The sequence below is a fragment of the Podarcis tiliguerta genome, assembly GCF_965153285.1.
Source record: "Podarcis tiliguerta genome assembly, chromosome: 8".
NCBI classification, from domain to species: domain Eukaryota; kingdom Metazoa; phylum Chordata; class Lepidosauria; order Squamata; family Lacertidae; genus Podarcis; species Podarcis tiliguerta.
The window spans coordinates 31,631,197-31,648,242 of NC_139541.1; the positions used below are offsets into that span (position 1 = coordinate 31,631,197).

Sequence of the window (17,046 nt, forward strand, 5' to 3'; positions counted from 1 at the left end):
CACCCTCCTCTTTTGTTCCCATCCCATTTTCCCACAGGCTTTTCAAAAGACTGGCATCTCTGTTTGCTGTATGGAACTATTAACAAGGACACATCCACACATCACCCTCCATCGAGCATAAAATAAAGCATTGCTTATTAAGCCAGAATTAACTGCCCCCCTAGGAGCTAATTAAATTCCTTCTTGGAACCCAGGTTTGGGGAAGGAGGGGGGGGAGCCATTACATTTTAACTCTGTGGCAGCCGGTCTCCACATTATGGCTCCAAATTGAGAAATTGGCTGTTTATATCCAGCTATTGTTTTGATTTATAGATGTCTAGTTAACCTCTGAGTCTGACCTGTGTTATTATTTTTTGTGAACAAGAGTCGGGGGCAGGAGGCCTCTCTACACCCCAATAAATCCATTTGTTTATTCCACTGGTTTTATTTCACATTATGTTTTGATTACAATCAAAAGTATTTTACTTTACCTTGATAATAAAAGTAGTAGTTCTCTTTAGAGTGCTGCAAAATTATAGCATTTACATTTCTGAAAGACTGTAAACAAAATATTACTAGCAAATAATAATACTAGCATTTTAGGTATACCTTGTAAGGGGGTTTCTTTCCTCTCTTCCTTTGAAAGCAAGACAGCTTTATAAAACGTAATTTGATTGAGAGAATGTAATACATAACAATGGTAAAGAGAACAGAGGGGAGAATTTTGTGGGCGTTTTCTTGGCGACTGTTCAGGGTGGGGGCTCTCCTCCTCCTCCTCTTCCTCCTACCTTGAGGAACTTGTGCCAATAGAGCAGTATTGTTCAACTAAGAGAGTAGCTACTGAAATTGACACATGAGCCCCAACTTTTAAAAAACGGCACATGAAACTATGAGGAAGAACAAGGACTCGAACACTGCTAAAAGGGACTATTTGCACTCTTTGTTTCTGAAGACTGTGCTTTCATTTTCTTCTGTTTCATATTCAGAATCAGAACAGACAAGTGGAAATGGCAACAAATGGCTGCGATTGCATATTTCTGCCCCCTCCCCCTTTTCATTTTTTGTTGGTATATGTCTCCTCCTCCTACATCTGGTTAAGATTGTGTTAACTACACCAAGTTGCTTTGTTTCTCATCTAAGGAAAATTAAATTAAATTAAAAACCCCATTTAAACCTTTTTTTAAAAAAACAAAACCTAAAGCCTAAATTAAATTATGTCAATATCCACACTTCTTTTCTGGTTTTTATCTTACAGATTAATTAGTAAAAGTTCAATATACTTTCCGGCATGTAGTTGGGCCACAAATTTACAAGAGCGAAAAACAAGCATCAAAACATCGAGCAGCCTGAAAATTCCACAATCACTCAGAATTACATAGAAATAGTGAAAATCAAGATTTGGCTAGAATAAGTTTGTGTTGATAGTCCTACCCTCCCCATATTTCCTTACTAGTAGCATCACAGCAGGGTTTGCATTGCACCTCTCAACCATGGCACCCATGTATTCAAAAATACTTTTTTTTAAAACTCAGGGAAAGAGTAAAAAATAGAGATATATAATGTTAAAAACAAACCCAAATTGGCTGTAAAAAGGATGTGTGAAGTAGGTACCATGTAGGAGCTTGCGGGGGCAGTGGGTGGGGTACAATGGTAGCTAATAATATCAGTTAAATTGAGATGTAACATAATTTGGTTTGCAAAATGGGAGAGAGAAAAGAGAAATAATTATTGAAGGAGGATGAATTCAAGCGTCTTCTGTTGTCCGGCTGCGCCATTACAGAGATCTTCAGAGCAATGCACACAAACCTAAGTTAAGGGTTTAACTTCTGCAGTTATGTCGATAGTATCCAGAAGCTTTTTGCTGTCTGAGATTCCTTCTATCCAGCTACAAATTCAGGGATTGGTAAGCAGTGCTGAAAGACTTGCTCCTTCCTCCCTTCCTCAGCCAGTCGGCAAGTTGTTTAAAGAGGGAATACTAGAAATCCAGAGAAGGTTGAATATTTCCAACCCCCCATTAAGTTTCCTCTCTCCAGTTTCAAATAAGCTCTGTCTCCTTTCTCCATCTGGATCAAGACCCCGTTGCTGGCGGCTTCGCGGGTGACATCCTGATCCCCGGCAAAGGCAGAAATCACTGGCCACCCATTCAGCATCAGGCTCACCTGAAAAGCAAGTGAAAGACAAAGTCCCCATCAATGAAAAGAAAAGGAGGCAGCAGGCAAATTCACAGAAATGGCTGGCAGGGTCCCCCCCCCCCCCCCAGTTGGAAGCACCTGGTGAAATTAATTCCCCCTACCTCCATTAATTGTTTATTAGAATTTCTTTCTTTCTTTCACAGGGTTGCAACAAGTGAACATCAGCAGCCCAATCCCATGCAGGTTTACTCAGAGGTGTCCCACTGTGTTCAGTAGGGCCTACTCCCAAGAAAGTATGCATCAGATTCCAGCCTGAGGCTGCAAAATCTTAGGCACTCAATGGGACAGGAGCTCAATGGGACTTCCTTCTGAGTAGCATTGCACCAAGATTACAGAGGAAGGGGGGGGCGGGTATTAGCCAGAATGTTTCCGATAGCATCCCAGACTATATTGTCATGACAAGCATGGAAGGAAACCTTGCTTCTTCAATGCATGAGGAAATCTTATAGGATAAGCCATGTATATCAGCCAAAGACACAAAGCAAAATGGGTGGATAAATGAAAAGGCTGCAGATCTAAGGACTGGCAGCTGAGTGTTATGATGTCACTCTCCCAAACTTTCTAGGAATGACCTCCAGATAGCATTGTTCCATTTCCTTCTCTCTCTTTTTTGTAGAAAAGGAAAGGTACTGTCCGTTCTGCTGCCAGATCAGATTAATTGTGCTCCTCCAGATTCAGCAATAGAGAGTGCTTTTGTTTTTCACAACTGCTGTAATTATCTTCATAACCCCTTCCTTCAAACATTTTTTAGAAATATTACTATATTTAAATGTAAATGCTGCTTGCCTACCCACCCTGGAGAGACCTCAAAGTGCTGTGTGAACAAATAAATATATTACAGCACCACAATCACAATTTTTTCTAAAAAAAATAAATGTAGATCTGATTATCTAAGGGCAAGTTGCCCGTGAGAAAAAATGGGGTGCTTATGGGGCACGGCTCAAAATCTAGGGTGAAACCCTTTCCGATGGATGCTTCTCTCTCTCCCCACACCTCTCAAGAGGGGCTGCTTGTCCTTCAGGTAAACTGGACACACACTCCGCCCCCCCCCCAAAAAAAAACCCCTCAGAGACTGAAGAAAGAGATAAAGGCATTCAAGCTCTGGCTAGCATCTCTGAAGTTCATCAAGGGGGGCAGCTTATCCATTTGTGAAGCAGCAAAGATGCTGAATCCCTGACAGAGCCAATCTGCATCCTACAGAGCGGGAGCCTTCTGCCTGCCTAAGCAAGGGAGATAGTGGGTTTTATCCAGCTCCTTCAGATACAACCACAGCAAACAACACAGCCACCAGTAATTAGAGATGGACATAAAAGCATAGATCGATCAGCTGTCCATCTTGGCATTGTGACAGTGACTGATAGCTTTTGAAGCTGATTTAAGAGTGGATCTAAATTTATACAGAATAAAGCATTGCTCAAATTATGGCGGAGGGGGCCCCCTCTCCCCCAACTCTCCTAATTTTTTATCCAGGCCATAATTCGCCACCACCACTCTATGCCTCTTCAGCCGCCTAAAAACAGTAACTGAGAGGTCATCACAAAAGGAAAGTGGGGCGTCCGCCTTCGTTCCTCCTTAAACAGAGCAGTCCTAGCTGTAGATGTAGAAAGCTGCTCGCCACAAAGACTCGGTTAGGGCTTTCTAAAGCAGAAACTGGAGATCTAATGCGCACTTTTACATATACACGGACTCACCTACTCTTACTAGAACAAACCTACTAGAATTAATGGACCCAAGTGGGCAACTACACAAAATATGATGTGTAGGTTATGTTTTCTGTATGGCACACATATTTTTGGCTAAATGTGTTGGCCTAAAATCCACCAAACTCAGAAAGAGCTAGGGAAAAACTGCAAAGGATCACCCAAGTCATTCAAAAATAGATTCAGGCATAGATCTTGACCTATAGCTAAAAACATGGACAAATACAGTCTAAATAATAATAATAGAAATGTATTCATGATAAACGGTTTAGGAGAAACGGTTTAGGAGTCCAATCTGATCAGGCTGTTGGATACCATATCCTATTTTACTCCACACCAATAAGCCTGTGGACAGGCAATGCCCTTGTTCAGATGACTCATTCAGACCAATCCCCATGATGTTATGAAAGTGGGAGCAGTGTAATATTGGGGAAACATGCAACCAGATAACTCAGTCATGTTGGCCCATGGGAGGGAAGATTCCTTGTTCTGTCAACCTTCATTCAGCTAATAAACCCCCAAACGGATCTGCTGAGACTTCTGAAAGGTCTAAAATGCCCAGCCCATCAGCAGAAAGGCCAATCCCACCCCCCACCTGATAAGGTACTTCTAGGATAAATAAGATAGAGGCGACTCCCAAGCCATTGGAGAAAGACGGTTTCAATTTCAGCCCTGTGAGCGAGTCCCCATCCTAAATTACTACAGTGAGACTGACAGGTTGTAAAGTAAGGATTATGACATATAAAACTTTATGTAGCATGTGGGAAGCAGTTAGTATTGGGGGAAGAAGCAGGAATGTGGATTTCTGAAGCACAAATGGAATAAAAAAAATCACCCAAGTCACACAACATGACACTTTAAGGAGGGTATTAAACTGAGCAAGGTAGAAAACCATTCTTTATATCTCTATCTAGAAATTTAAATAAGTTGGTCTTCAAAAGTAGTTTTGTTTACTGAACTTGCTTTCATCCCCAACCTCCTTTTTTATTATTAGAATTTGGCCCCCTCCACTGAATGTGACTTAGATGTTTTGCAGGGTTAATAATTTTACATGTTTAGTCTAAATTCAGATGTACAGATTTTCCATATTTTTAAGCCTAATCCTTCAGACGATCAGAGACCACAAAGGGAGTGGAATGCAAGGGGGGGGGGAGCATAATATTAGATCAAAAGAAAGCTATTGGTGTGGGATGGTAGGTTTGATCATCCTGCACAAGTTTGTATGGGATGCAGATTCAAATCCCTTCTTAGCCATGAAGCATCCTGGGTGACCTTGGGCCAGCAAACCAACCTCGCAGGGTTGCTGTGATAATATTAAGAGTGAGGTGGTGGTGGAAGAACCAGGTACACTGCCTTCAGCTGCTGGGAGGGAAGATGGGGCAGAAAATGGAAGAAAAAAAACCCAAACTGTTTTTGAATTGCACTCTTTAAAGCAATCTGATCATTAGGCACACTTATTTGGGATCAAGCCTGCTTTTATTCCACGGGGTTTATTTCCAAGTAAACATGCTCTGGGTTGCATCCATGGTTGGTAGCATCAATGCCATGAATGGGGAGAGGGGGAAACATTCTGATTTGCTCACTTTGATTGTGGCATTCTGGGTTTTGTTTGGAAGGCTGGGCCCTGATTATGAAGGGCATTGATGCTCAATGAGATTTTTCTATGCCCGATTACATAGAATCATATTTTCTCTGTTGTTTGTTGTGGGAGTGCCTCTGGATTTAATTGTTATGCGTGCACGGGGGGGGGGGGGATTTGTCCCTTCCTTGTCCTACTTCATTTCATTCTGAATTTTAAAGACACAAGGAAGTTATTTGGAAGATGGGGAGGGCTATAGCATCCGCTTTGCAAGCAGAAGGTCCAGGTTCCCCATATCAAATCCTGCAGATCTACTGCTAGTCTGGGTAGCTAAATAGACACATGGGTCTGTACAAAATCCAGTATTAAAAGTTTGATCAGGAGGCCTTGATCCTCTGCATGTTGTTCCCAAGTAAGCCCTGCTAAGTTCCGTGGAACTTATCCCACCTTAAATGCATGCAGTAGTTGGAGTAAGACACGGGCATATACACACAGATGCTCACACAATCTTGCATTCCACAAAGGGCAAGTGTCTCAAGCAAAACCAGCATTCTCTGACCTGGATAGTTTGCCTGTTGTACACTTTGACTACGTGAAAATTAAAGCCGTAGATCCCCTTTCGGGGCGCGATGAAAGTGCTCCGCTCAGAGTCAAAGTTCAGTCCGATATTCACTAGTACCTACAAGGGAAAGGCAGAGCAGAGTGAGAAATCAGGGAGAAAGATTGAAAACGCCAGCGGCTGGATGGATTCCCCGGTAACGTGGCCATCTGTCGCCGGCCCAGATTAAGTTTTTTTTTCCTTTAAAGAGAGACGGGTGGAGGCACTCCAGAGTGAGAAACACACCCGTCCCTCTCCCTGGAACCTAGACCGCGAACCACATCTGGAGACGCCACGCGGTCCCTCCTCGCCTGCGGATTTCTTACTTGATCATGGAGCCAGCCCAGCCAGTAACTGCTCTTACCCCACCCCACGATCACGCGCTCTCCCCACTCCCCTCCACTAAAGTTTCCACGGGCAATTCGAAATCTCTTCGGGGAACATCTAAAGACGGTGGCTTACAACCGTCTATGCACCCGGGATTGATCTGCGGACGGCTCAGAGGGTATTTTCTTGGGTGGGGGAAATGGAAAGAGGGGCAATTGCTCCAAAGCCAGCGCCCCTTCCCTCTACCACACCCACTCATGCCCTCCACGCAGTCACCCCGAGAACACCCCCTTTCACGCTCCCTTATCAGCAAAACCCTACCGACGCCCTCCGATTTCCTGCGGGGTCTCTCACCTGGTCGAAGTAAATGATCATGGTCCTGTTGCTCATCTCCGACGGCTCGTGGTTGGTGCTGCGGATGGCCGAAAAGGCCACCTTGGCGCTGCCCGAGCGCACCGAGATGCCCAGCGCCGTGCCCGTCGGGTCCGAGGCCGGGTTGGAGTCGCACACCACCAGGCACTTGCCCTCCAGGATGATGGGCTCCGTCTCGTTCTGCCCCATCGCCACCCCGGCCAGCCAAGCCAAGCCCAGCAGCTCCAGCGCCAGCATCGCGCCGCCGCGTCCCAGGCGGGTCCGCCTGCCGCTTCGTCTCGCCCGCCTCCTCCGATCCCCCCAGCAGGGACAACGCTGCTAGGCGGCCAGCAGATCCAGCTTCCCCGAAGGGGCGGACGGACCGGCGGCTCCTTAGCCTGATCCTCCCTCCTCCTTCCTCTTCTTTTCCCCAGCCGCCTCGGGCTTCTCTCGAGCCTTCCCGAGAGCCCGGCTGCCCCCTAAGCCGGCCGCCTGGCTCTATTCCTCGCAAGCCCCTCGACGTGCTGGAAGAAGCAGCGGCGGCGGCGGCGGCGGCAGCTGCGGCATCGGCAGCCCCTGGCAAGGCTCAGGAGCGCTCGAATGCATAGCGCAAGGAGGGGAGGGGGAGAAGAAGGGCGCGCGCGCCGCAGCCCAGCCCCAGCGCCGCCCGCCTGCTCGCTCTCTTCCTCGCTCGCAGTGGCCAAGGCAAGCTCCCCGCCGCCGCCGCTGCCGTCGCCGAAGCACACAAAAGGCGCCGCCGCGCTCCCACCCCACCAACCCGAGCCTGGCGTCAGCGCCGGCCACTCCCAGCGCTGGCGCCGCCCGCGGCCAATGGCAGGCGGGCGCGCTCGCCGCCAGCCAATGGGTGCCCGGTCCGTCTCTTTCAGCACCCCCCTCCTCCCCGAAGGCGGAGGCTTTCGGGTGATTAGGTGGTCAGGAGCAGGTGGAGAGAAGGAGCGAGAGATGGCGAGCGCGGCGGATGGTGGTGGGGACGGACGGCGCCCGCGCTTGGGCAAAGTCTGGCGGGGAAAGAGGGGGGTCCGCTGCCTCTCGCTCAGGGGCCGCACAGGTAAGGAGAGCACGGAGGGAGCCGCGTGGACAGGGCATAGGGACCCAGGAAAGGGCGCCCTCCGTGTCCTTGCGCGCTTTTCGACGGGGCGGCGCTCCTGGCGCAGGGGCGCACGAACTCCGGGTGCTCTGGCAGAGAGAGAAGGGTGGGGGGAAATGAGGTTTCTTGCAGCCTCTACGTGGGAGAGAACGACCGTGCCCCGTCGGAGAGGGTCTTTAGCAGGCGGGGAAGCTCCATCCTATGGGGTAGCTTCAGCTGGTCAGGCGCAGGAAGAGGAGGAATAGGTGGGGTCTCGGGTGGGCGTGGAAGTCCGTGGGATGACGGGGGCAGGACAGCACGTGCTCAGGGCCAGAGCTTTAGAAGCCCCACTTACCGCGAAGGTGATGGTGCCACCTCCCTTATATAATCTGAAATAAAACCGTGAAATAAAATACTATTTTTGTTAACCTACGTTAGTAGGACCCCCTCTGCTTTCAGTGGGGGCAAGTAATCAAAAGGGAAAAGAACAATAGGGGTGAAAGTGTGGAGTGGAGTGGAAGGAAGTCTAACAAAGTTCTGATTTTCCCCATGACAGATTGGATCCTTTAAAAAAAAAAAGTCAAATGTCAAACTCTTTTTCATCTTTAAAATCTCTTTTGGTGGCCTTGCTATAGGCTTAGCCTGCCTATTGGGTAATCCAGCACTGCATGTGTTGGTGCTCAGGAGGAGGCTGGGTGCTTGGGTGGGCAAAAAGTGAGACTGAAAGACGGCTGCAGTGATCTCCCTAAAAGGAGAGATCCTGCCCAGCATAAAGGCCAGGGGTTTGGCTAGGATTACCAGCCTGTGAGGTAAAAGAACACTGTACATGCTCAGAGGCCCTGTCTTCACTTTGCCTGTCCCAGGACTGCACCCTGGAGAGTGCTAAAAGGGAGCCCTGATGTGTTCAGGCTCAACTGAAGCTCCACATCATAGATCTGAACAGGCCAATTTTCTTCATTGGTGGTTTTGAGGACCAGACAAGGTTGGGGTGGACATGTGTGACAACAAGGAGGTGCAAGTATAGCGTGTAGGTTTGTGAGGGATGGGACAGGAAGCAAAGACGGAGAAAAGGGTGGATATTGGGGTTTGTATGTCATTGACACAAGCTCTTGAAAGGCTCCTGGGAATCACATCAGTGTGTCATGTCATTGAAGGATATTACCCAAGTGCAGTAAGGGTAAGGAGGAAGTAGGGATGAGGTCATTGAATGTGATCTTTGGGCACATTTTAAGTAATTGAACAATGCTGGACTACAACTCCCATCACCCCTTACCATTGACCATGCTTGCTGCAGCTGATGGGAGTTGCACTCCAGCAGCTTCCAGAGGGCCACAGGTTCCCTATCACTGGTGTAGGGGCTGGTTCATGCATGCAAGTATCCCACACCTGACATAAAATGATGAAGGGGTGTGCGTGTGTGGAATGGCCTTCAGCGCATGCAGTATACTGTAATGTGGGAGACAAATAGTCGCAAGTCCAGTTTTGTTGATATCTCAACACATAAACTGGGTGATGTATTGTGGGATTGGTTTCATCTTATACAGTCAGCTGACATGGACAATGTGCTGGTGGCTGGACACTCAACCACGTGGCCTCTTGTCCCTCTTCGCTTATTACTTCTAGTAGGGGTTTGACTGGTTGGGTCTAGACTGCATGGCCAAACTTGGCCCTCCAGCTGCTTTGGGACTACAATTCCCATCATCCCTGACCACTGGTCCTGTCAGCTAGGGATGATGGGAGTTGTAGTCCCAAAACAGCTAGAGGGCCAAGTTTGGCCATGCCTGGTCTGGAGTGTGGTTAACACTTCATTCTGTAACCTTGAAAGAGGTGGTCATGTGACCACTCCTAAAGAAATCAGCCTTGGACCGCTTGGACTGGAATAAGTACCAACCAGTTGCAAATATCATCTCTGGGGAGAAGGTGATGGAGAGAGTTGTGGTGGGGCAGCTGCTAGCATTCTTGGATGGCATGGATTATTTAGATCCGCTGAGTCACCCATGGTCACCCTGTCAGAATTACCTTTGCCGAGAGCCGGGATAGGGGAGTGTGACCTTGCTCTGCTTCTCTCTCTCTTGGCAACTTTTGATACCATTGACCATGATGCCCACCTGGAATGGGAATTGGGGTCACTGTGTTACAGCTGTTCCTGCCCTACCTATGGAGTCCAGAGAGTGGCAGAGGAAAAGTGATTTTTAGCCCCACAGCGATTGCTCTATGGGGTGCCAGGGCACTATTCTATGCCCATTGCTACTTATTATCTACACGAAACTGGGATCGGTTATTAAGCATTTTGGGTCAAGGTGCCATCATTACGCTGATGACACTGAACCCTATTTCTCCAAAATATCTGGATCAGGAGAGGCTGTGCAGGCCCTGGACTGGTGCCTAGATGCAGTGATGAGGTGGATGAGGAAAAATAAGCTGAGCTTGAATTCTGGCAAAATAGATGGCACTGTGGGCAAGTAGGTCCCGTGTCCAAGAAATAAGTCAATGGTCTGCAGTGGATGGAGTTGCACAGTTTGTGTGGGCTTTTGGACCTGGCTCAGTAACCAGGGAACCACGTAGCCTTAGTTGCTAGGAGCCCCTTATACAAACTCCTGTTCCTGGACTGGGAGAGCTTGACCACAAGACTGGATTACTGCAGTGCAATTCATCTGGGGCTTCCCTTGTGCTTAATCCAGATGCTGCAGCTAGTGAATAATGCCACAGCACAGCTTCTAGCTGGGGTAAGATCCTGTCAGTATATATGCTTCTGCTCAGAGATCTGCACAAGTTGCTCATTTGCTTCCACACCAAGTTCAAACGTGTTGCGAATAGTATGTAAACAGCTTGGGACTAGTTCAGTTGCAAGATTACTTGACTCTGTGTTTGCCCACCCAACTGCTTTGATCTGCAGAACTGGCACTGCTACAGGTGGCACATAATACTCATTCTGCAGTTGTAAGAAACTTATATTTTAGTGTGGCAGCACCTAAACTTTGGAACTCCCTACTTATTGACACCAGGCAGGCTCCTTTACATCAGCCTATTTAGGCATGTAGAAGTTACCGTATTTTTCGCTCTATAAGACGCACCAGACCACAAGACGCACCTAGTTTTTGGAGGAGGAAAACAAGAAAAAAAATATTCTGAATCTAAGGAGCCAGAACAGCAAGAGGGATCGCTGCGCAGCGAAAGCAGCGATCCCTCTTGCTGTTTTGGCTTCTGGGATAGTTGCGCAGCCTGCATTCGCTCCATAAGATGCACACACATTTCCCCTTACTTTTTAGGAGGGAAAAAGTGAGTCTTATAGAGCAAAAAATTCGGTACATGCATTTTAATTTTAATTACCTTGTCCTGAACTTTTTTTTTTTTGTAACCTGTTTAGAAGTTTTCTTACAACCAAGTGGTATATAAATTTTGTTTTTTTAAAAAATGCAGCAGTGACAATCTGCAGGACCAGTTCAGTTTATCACTTGATGTAATTGAGCCATACCATTTATGCCCAGGTGTGTGTGTGATGAATTGTGGTCTAAATTCATGCCTACTGCAATGTTGTGGGAGTTCAGAAGACTCTCACTGGAAATCAATTACGTATTCCACAGCAGGAAGGATCTTTTGAGTCCTGCACACACACATGAACACACTTTCCCCCCTTATCCATTTAATGTACAAAAATTACAGGTGTTGGTTTGGTAGGGTAAAATAAAATAAAATCCAAAAGTTATACGAGGGTGATACTTTATTGCTGTCCTGTATTAATTTTATTGGAACCAACTGATAAAAGTTGCAAAAATCGTGAGCAGGGTTTTAGGTTCCCCAGAATGCTTCTTCCATTTAAAAGTTAGAACCAAGCCACAGTGACAAAAGGGGCAGAGAGATGAAAGGCTCAGCTTGGTGGAAAGTCCATAATCTGCAATTCATAACACTTTATAAATAAAACCTTTTTATTATTAAAAGAGATAACAATATAGATTGCAAAAACAAATAAATTATATATTAATAAACATAATATATTTAGGTTTATTAAGTTTATGTTTTGCTTCCTGCTAAAGAGTCCAGAAGCAATATACAATATATTAATTCTCCAATACAGTGTCATCCTCTCATTATGCAAGCTTAATTAAGTTGAATCAAGCCGCGTGCAAAACAGACTCCAGGTTGCTGCAAGAGCTCCCGGGTCAAAGAAGCAACATCTGTATACTCTTTAAAAATATGAAAGCTCACAGTTATTTGGGTCTGTGTTTAGCAGCCCTTCCAGGCATCCTTTTTATTATTCATTATGATTTGAACTTGTCATGCTATTGGGGTAGTCATATGTAATGATGTTTTCACTACTGTGTGCACCTCCAAAAGCTTTGGGTTGTCTCACTCCTTTATTTCTAAGTAGTGCACACCCTGAACCTTACTGCTGAAATCCTGCAACTTTCATACCACCTGCTTTTGCTGTGCTATAGACCCTCCAGAAAGCAATAATGTGGTAGCACTGGGGAATCGGAACAGCCAATAAAGCAGAATAAATTCACCAGTAATTCACTACTGTTGGGTCAATAGCATGTTACAAAAATACATCTAGGCAAAATCACCCCACGTATTGCAGGTGGAGAGATGCGACCATATAATGAGGTTTGGGACACTGGGATAGATCAGTCAGCAGAGCATGTGATTCTTTATCTCAGGGCAGTGGGTTTGAGTCCCACATTGGGTGAAAGATACCTGCACTGCAGGGGTTGGACTAGATGACCCTTGTGGTCCCTTCCAACTCTACAATTCCATGATTCTGCAATGTGATTTTGCCCAAATGTATTTTTGCGAGCCAATTTCCCATAATATACTGCATTTTTGCAAGCTATTTTCACAAATAGAGGGATTTATATACATATACATTTTACCATTGCGTATCCATTTTTCTACATAGTACTTGATTAGTGAACTGCATTGCAAAATTGAGAGAAGCATGACTTTCAAAGGATGTCTGTGTTCCAGCACATCTGTTGTTTCAGAAAGCACAAATTAGCTTTGCCTTTTAATGTGAAATGTATTAAATTTCTACCCTGTCCCTCAGTGGAACTTAGGTGGTCCAGCTAAGCATGTATGTATAGGGTTGCATTTTGAGACCTCGGTCATAACTAAATTTTGCTGAATCATGTCCAGAGCATCATGGAAGAGTTTCCTCAGGTGAGATCCTTTGAAAAACTATCAGGCATTCCTTGGACTTAAGGCATTTTTGCTGGTGGTAAAGTTGGATCTTTATTTGCTGGTGTCATGTTATTAGGCATTAAGTGTTCCCCTCTTAATTTTGAGTGCTGCTCAGACTGGAACATATTTGTAGTCAGGACTGCATAAGCTCAAAAATTGCTTTCTATAGATAGGTTATTGCCAGCATTGATTTTGAACTGGGCGGCACAAAATTGCAACCTGGTGTCGCAAACAAAAATAGATTCACTGTTCTATTGGAATTAAACTGTCAGGCGAGTGTAACCTTTTCACCATCTGACAGTCGCAGAGATTCTGTTTTTCCAACTGCAAAAGATTTTTTTAAAAAACAAAACCCTTTTTTATATATACACAATTCAGCAAAGACCTTATAACTGAGATTTAATGATAACGGGCAAAACTAAATTGTTTTAGTTTATGAATGAAGCCACATTTCTTAACAGAGACTTGACATGCACTGTGTCACTTATCTAATTCAGTATGCCTGTTTGTGACCATGTGGCCATTGATGTAAATAAAGATATCCTGGGTCTGAGCTTGAGAGGAAATCAAAAGAGTTTATATAAAAGCATTCAACCTTTTCAATTCCAGAATCCTCATTTTAGCCAAATGCAGCCTGGGGCCATCTTTAAATGCTTTCCCACATATGTTGACCTCACCCATTCAGTTCTCCCCCACTTCTTGTCTAGAAGAATGTCAAAGAAAAGAAAAAAGCCTACAAGTTAAAGATCTATGGGGAATGGTACTAAATATACACCACCGGAATGTAGGGGGCACTAAACTTACTGAAGCCAATACTTATCTGTATATAAAACCAGTCTCTCAGTATGATATGCAGGAGATGCATATCACCTCTACACCAGTTTCTGCTTCTAGATTGGTCCAAGAGGCCTTGTTGTATTGCAGTATTTACGACTGAGCGGTAGACAAGGAAACCCACAGTCCAACTCCTGTATCTGTCGTGACTTTACCTAGGCAAGCCAACATCTCACCTTAAGCTCCCCATCTGTGATGTGAAGAAGATATTGGGCCTACCTTACAGGTTTGTTGTGGTTACCAAGCTTTTACAATGGAGTTATGAAATAGAAAGCCTGTGATATGCACCTTACAGCAAGGAAATTCGTTAGTCCAATATACAACCAATAGTTTCCAAACATTCTCAAAACAAAATTCAGTTTGTTTCCTTACCAACAATTGTTTTAGAAATCATTTAGGAACAGTAACTAATTATACTTGAGAAATGGCCTCTTCCTAATGAAACCAGGTTTTGAATGGTCTTTCCTTGCCTTGCTTTCAGTACAGACTTTTAAGAGTGTAGTGCAGCGAAAGGGAACTATTGCCTCCTGATGTCGTTGGACACTGTCTTCCATCATCTTTGACTACTGGCCATGCTTGTTGTGGCTGATGGGAGTTGGAGCCCATCAGCATCCAGGTTGAGGAAGAGGTGGCCCATAGCTTGCATCTCGAAGATGGTGCTAGAAAAGATGGCACTAGTAGCTTGTTGGGCTTTTCCAACCTTGCTGATTGCTAGCACTGACCATGCTTTGAAAACCCTCAGCGGTATAGCTAGCTGCTCGGGTGCCTGGTGCGGGGGCGTGTCCTGCAGTCGAGGGCGGGGTGATCTGCCCATGGGGGTGGGGCAATCCGCCTATGGGGGCAGGGCAAGGCTCTCTGATGCTTGGAACCTCTCCGACGCCTCCCCCTCAGCTGTAGGGTGGCTGAGGGAGAGGCAGTAGGCAAACACAAACCTGCAGGCACCTAAGCCACCACGTCACTCCTAAAAAGTTTTGTGAGCCCTTTAAAAAAAACAAAAAACCCAACAACTCATTTTGTCACATACACCCCTCAATGATGACACCCGGGGGAAACCGCCCCCCCCGCCCCCCCTTCCTCCACCACTGAAAACACAGAGAGAGTCATGATAAGCCATGATAGAGTTGTCAATAAAAGATCTTTTGGTCTTTTCAACCAGTTGTCAGTAAACTGACTACATTATCATATGTGCTGCAACACTTCCAGTCCAAAGTAGGCAAGAGACATGTGGCTGCGTGTTTCTTTCCCCAAAGATGGTTGTTGTTGTTTTTGTCTCTGATGGGAAGTGTGATTTTTTCCCAGTAGGAAAACCAATGGAAAGGGGAGAGCATTCAGCAGCCTTTCCTCTCTTGCCATACCTCCTCTCAAATCCACAGCCTCCTGATGTTGCCTTTTGTTTTGGTTTTTAAAAGCCTGTCAAAAGCATAGAATTGTACGATGGATCTACTTTGGCCATCTGTCAAGATGGCTTTTTATGAGGTTCTTGGGGAAAGGTGACTATTTGTCATTGTGAAATAAAATGCAATAAAAGCGAACAGGATGTAACTTCCACCCTTTTAAGAAAGGGATACTGTCTGTATTGCACTGGTCACCTTGTTTCCAAGACAGGCACTGCTTTGCCAGACCCATTCCTAAGTCAAAGAAGTAATAGTGTCGCCCTTCTGCTCTCCTAGCAAGACACTCTTCTTCCTCCATAATTTGAAATGCTCATGGGAGTGCTTGCCTTGTGAGCATTTCCTGTCTAAATGTGAATTGGTTTTCCACTTTAACTTCCAACACAAAGTATATTGGAAATATATTGGGTGTTTGATACTTTTATTGTAGTCTGTGTAATGTGAATGGTGCCACGGACCCCCTAAGTGGGTTACGTGGACCCCCTGGGGTCCACAGACCCCCCAAATGAGAACCACTGCCATAGACAATCATGGTCAGGGTGAATTTCAGTTTAGTCTCTCCCATTACCTTCTGTTTCCTTGGCACAGACAGCCATGCTTACATCACTTCCTGTGGGCTGTAAGCAGCTCAGCCAAGACATTAGCAGAGTGGCAGATCTGTGTGTGCCACTTAATTTATGAAGACAGGGTAATGAAACATTTGATGATGCGCAGTTGAATATATGAACTGACATCACTGAAGACCACTGCGCTCTTACGTCCTGTATTGGTTGTTCCGCGGTAGTTTAATCACACATGCAGGTTATTACAGTCATCAGATGAGGACCCCAAAGGTAGGATTCACCAATGGAACATTTAGAGATGCTGCGGCCAGCCTGCCACAAAGCAAACGCTTGTGTTTGTGTGTGAGCACCAGCATCTGGAGCCTGTCTTATAGATGATTCACACAAGTGAGCCATTCCTGGGGTAGAAGTCATAAATCTGATAAGGCCACTGCTAATCCAACCTAGAGGTCTGTCTGGAATCTAAATATGGCAATTCGTCAGCCCCGGAGTGTGAGCTAAAATTTATGGTGAGTTGTCATGAGGCACGTTTAATTGGACACGAGGAGAAAAAGTGAACATTATACAGAGAAATGCCACTTGTCCATCTATCCCATGGGGCTAATTAGACCTCCTAGCCTCCTGATTTGGCCTGTGGGGGCACTTTGATCAGGCCATGTCCACCTGCCCTGCACCTGAAGTCAGATGAAGAAGAGCCTGAAGAGGCTTTGCAGGCATCTGCAAGGTCCTCTACACAACAAAGCACTCTCCAGAGTCTAAGTCAGACCTCCTGTTTGAGTTGGATGGGGCAACTTTATGCAGCAGAGGTTGTTCCATTAGGGCAAATGGGGCACTTCCAACTGCCTTTCTTCTCTCTTAAAACCATTCCAGAAGTTGACCGTCCATTTAGTCTCAGTGTTGCCCCTTATGGAACTCAGTGGGGAAGAGATTGGGGGCAAAGCTAGAATTATTTGGCTCTGCCTGTCATTGGCTCTCTGTCTCCACCTACTGTTGCACCCCCTGCCTTCCAACCCACCAGTCACAATGAGCACCAGCTATCTCTAAATATTTGCAGGAGTAGGGGAACCATTCTCTGTTATGGGTCACAGTTGCAGCATCGGAATGGAAATCACAGTGTTCACACACTCATCTGCATAAGAATGAGTGACGGAGGAGAGAGCTGGAACTTGACTGCCACGTGTTCAGCTGAACCAGTAACCAGAGCCTACATACCTACAGCATGTATGTGTCATGCACTGTCTCCATATGTTCAGAAACCCTGGATGCA

General features: G+C 45.8%; 1 protein-coding gene across 1 annotated transcript; it reads right to left on the minus strand.

Annotated features, from left to right (window-relative positions):
* Positions 1 to 386: 386 nt before the first annotated feature.
* CBLN1 (cerebellin 1 precursor) lies at positions 387 to 7,471 on the minus strand. The gene is made up of 3 exons (XM_083452014.1): positions 6,730 to 7,471; positions 6,010 to 6,129; positions 387 to 2,138 (listed from the first exon to the last, which is right to left on the minus strand). Exons 1-3 carry the CDS (start codon positions 6,982 to 6,984, stop codon positions 1,941 to 1,943), a joined length of 573 nt encoding a protein of 190 aa, XP_083308140.1. The 5' UTR covers positions 6,985 to 7,471; the 3' UTR covers positions 387 to 1,940.
* Between the last annotated feature and the right edge of the window lie 9,575 nt (positions 7,472 to 17,046).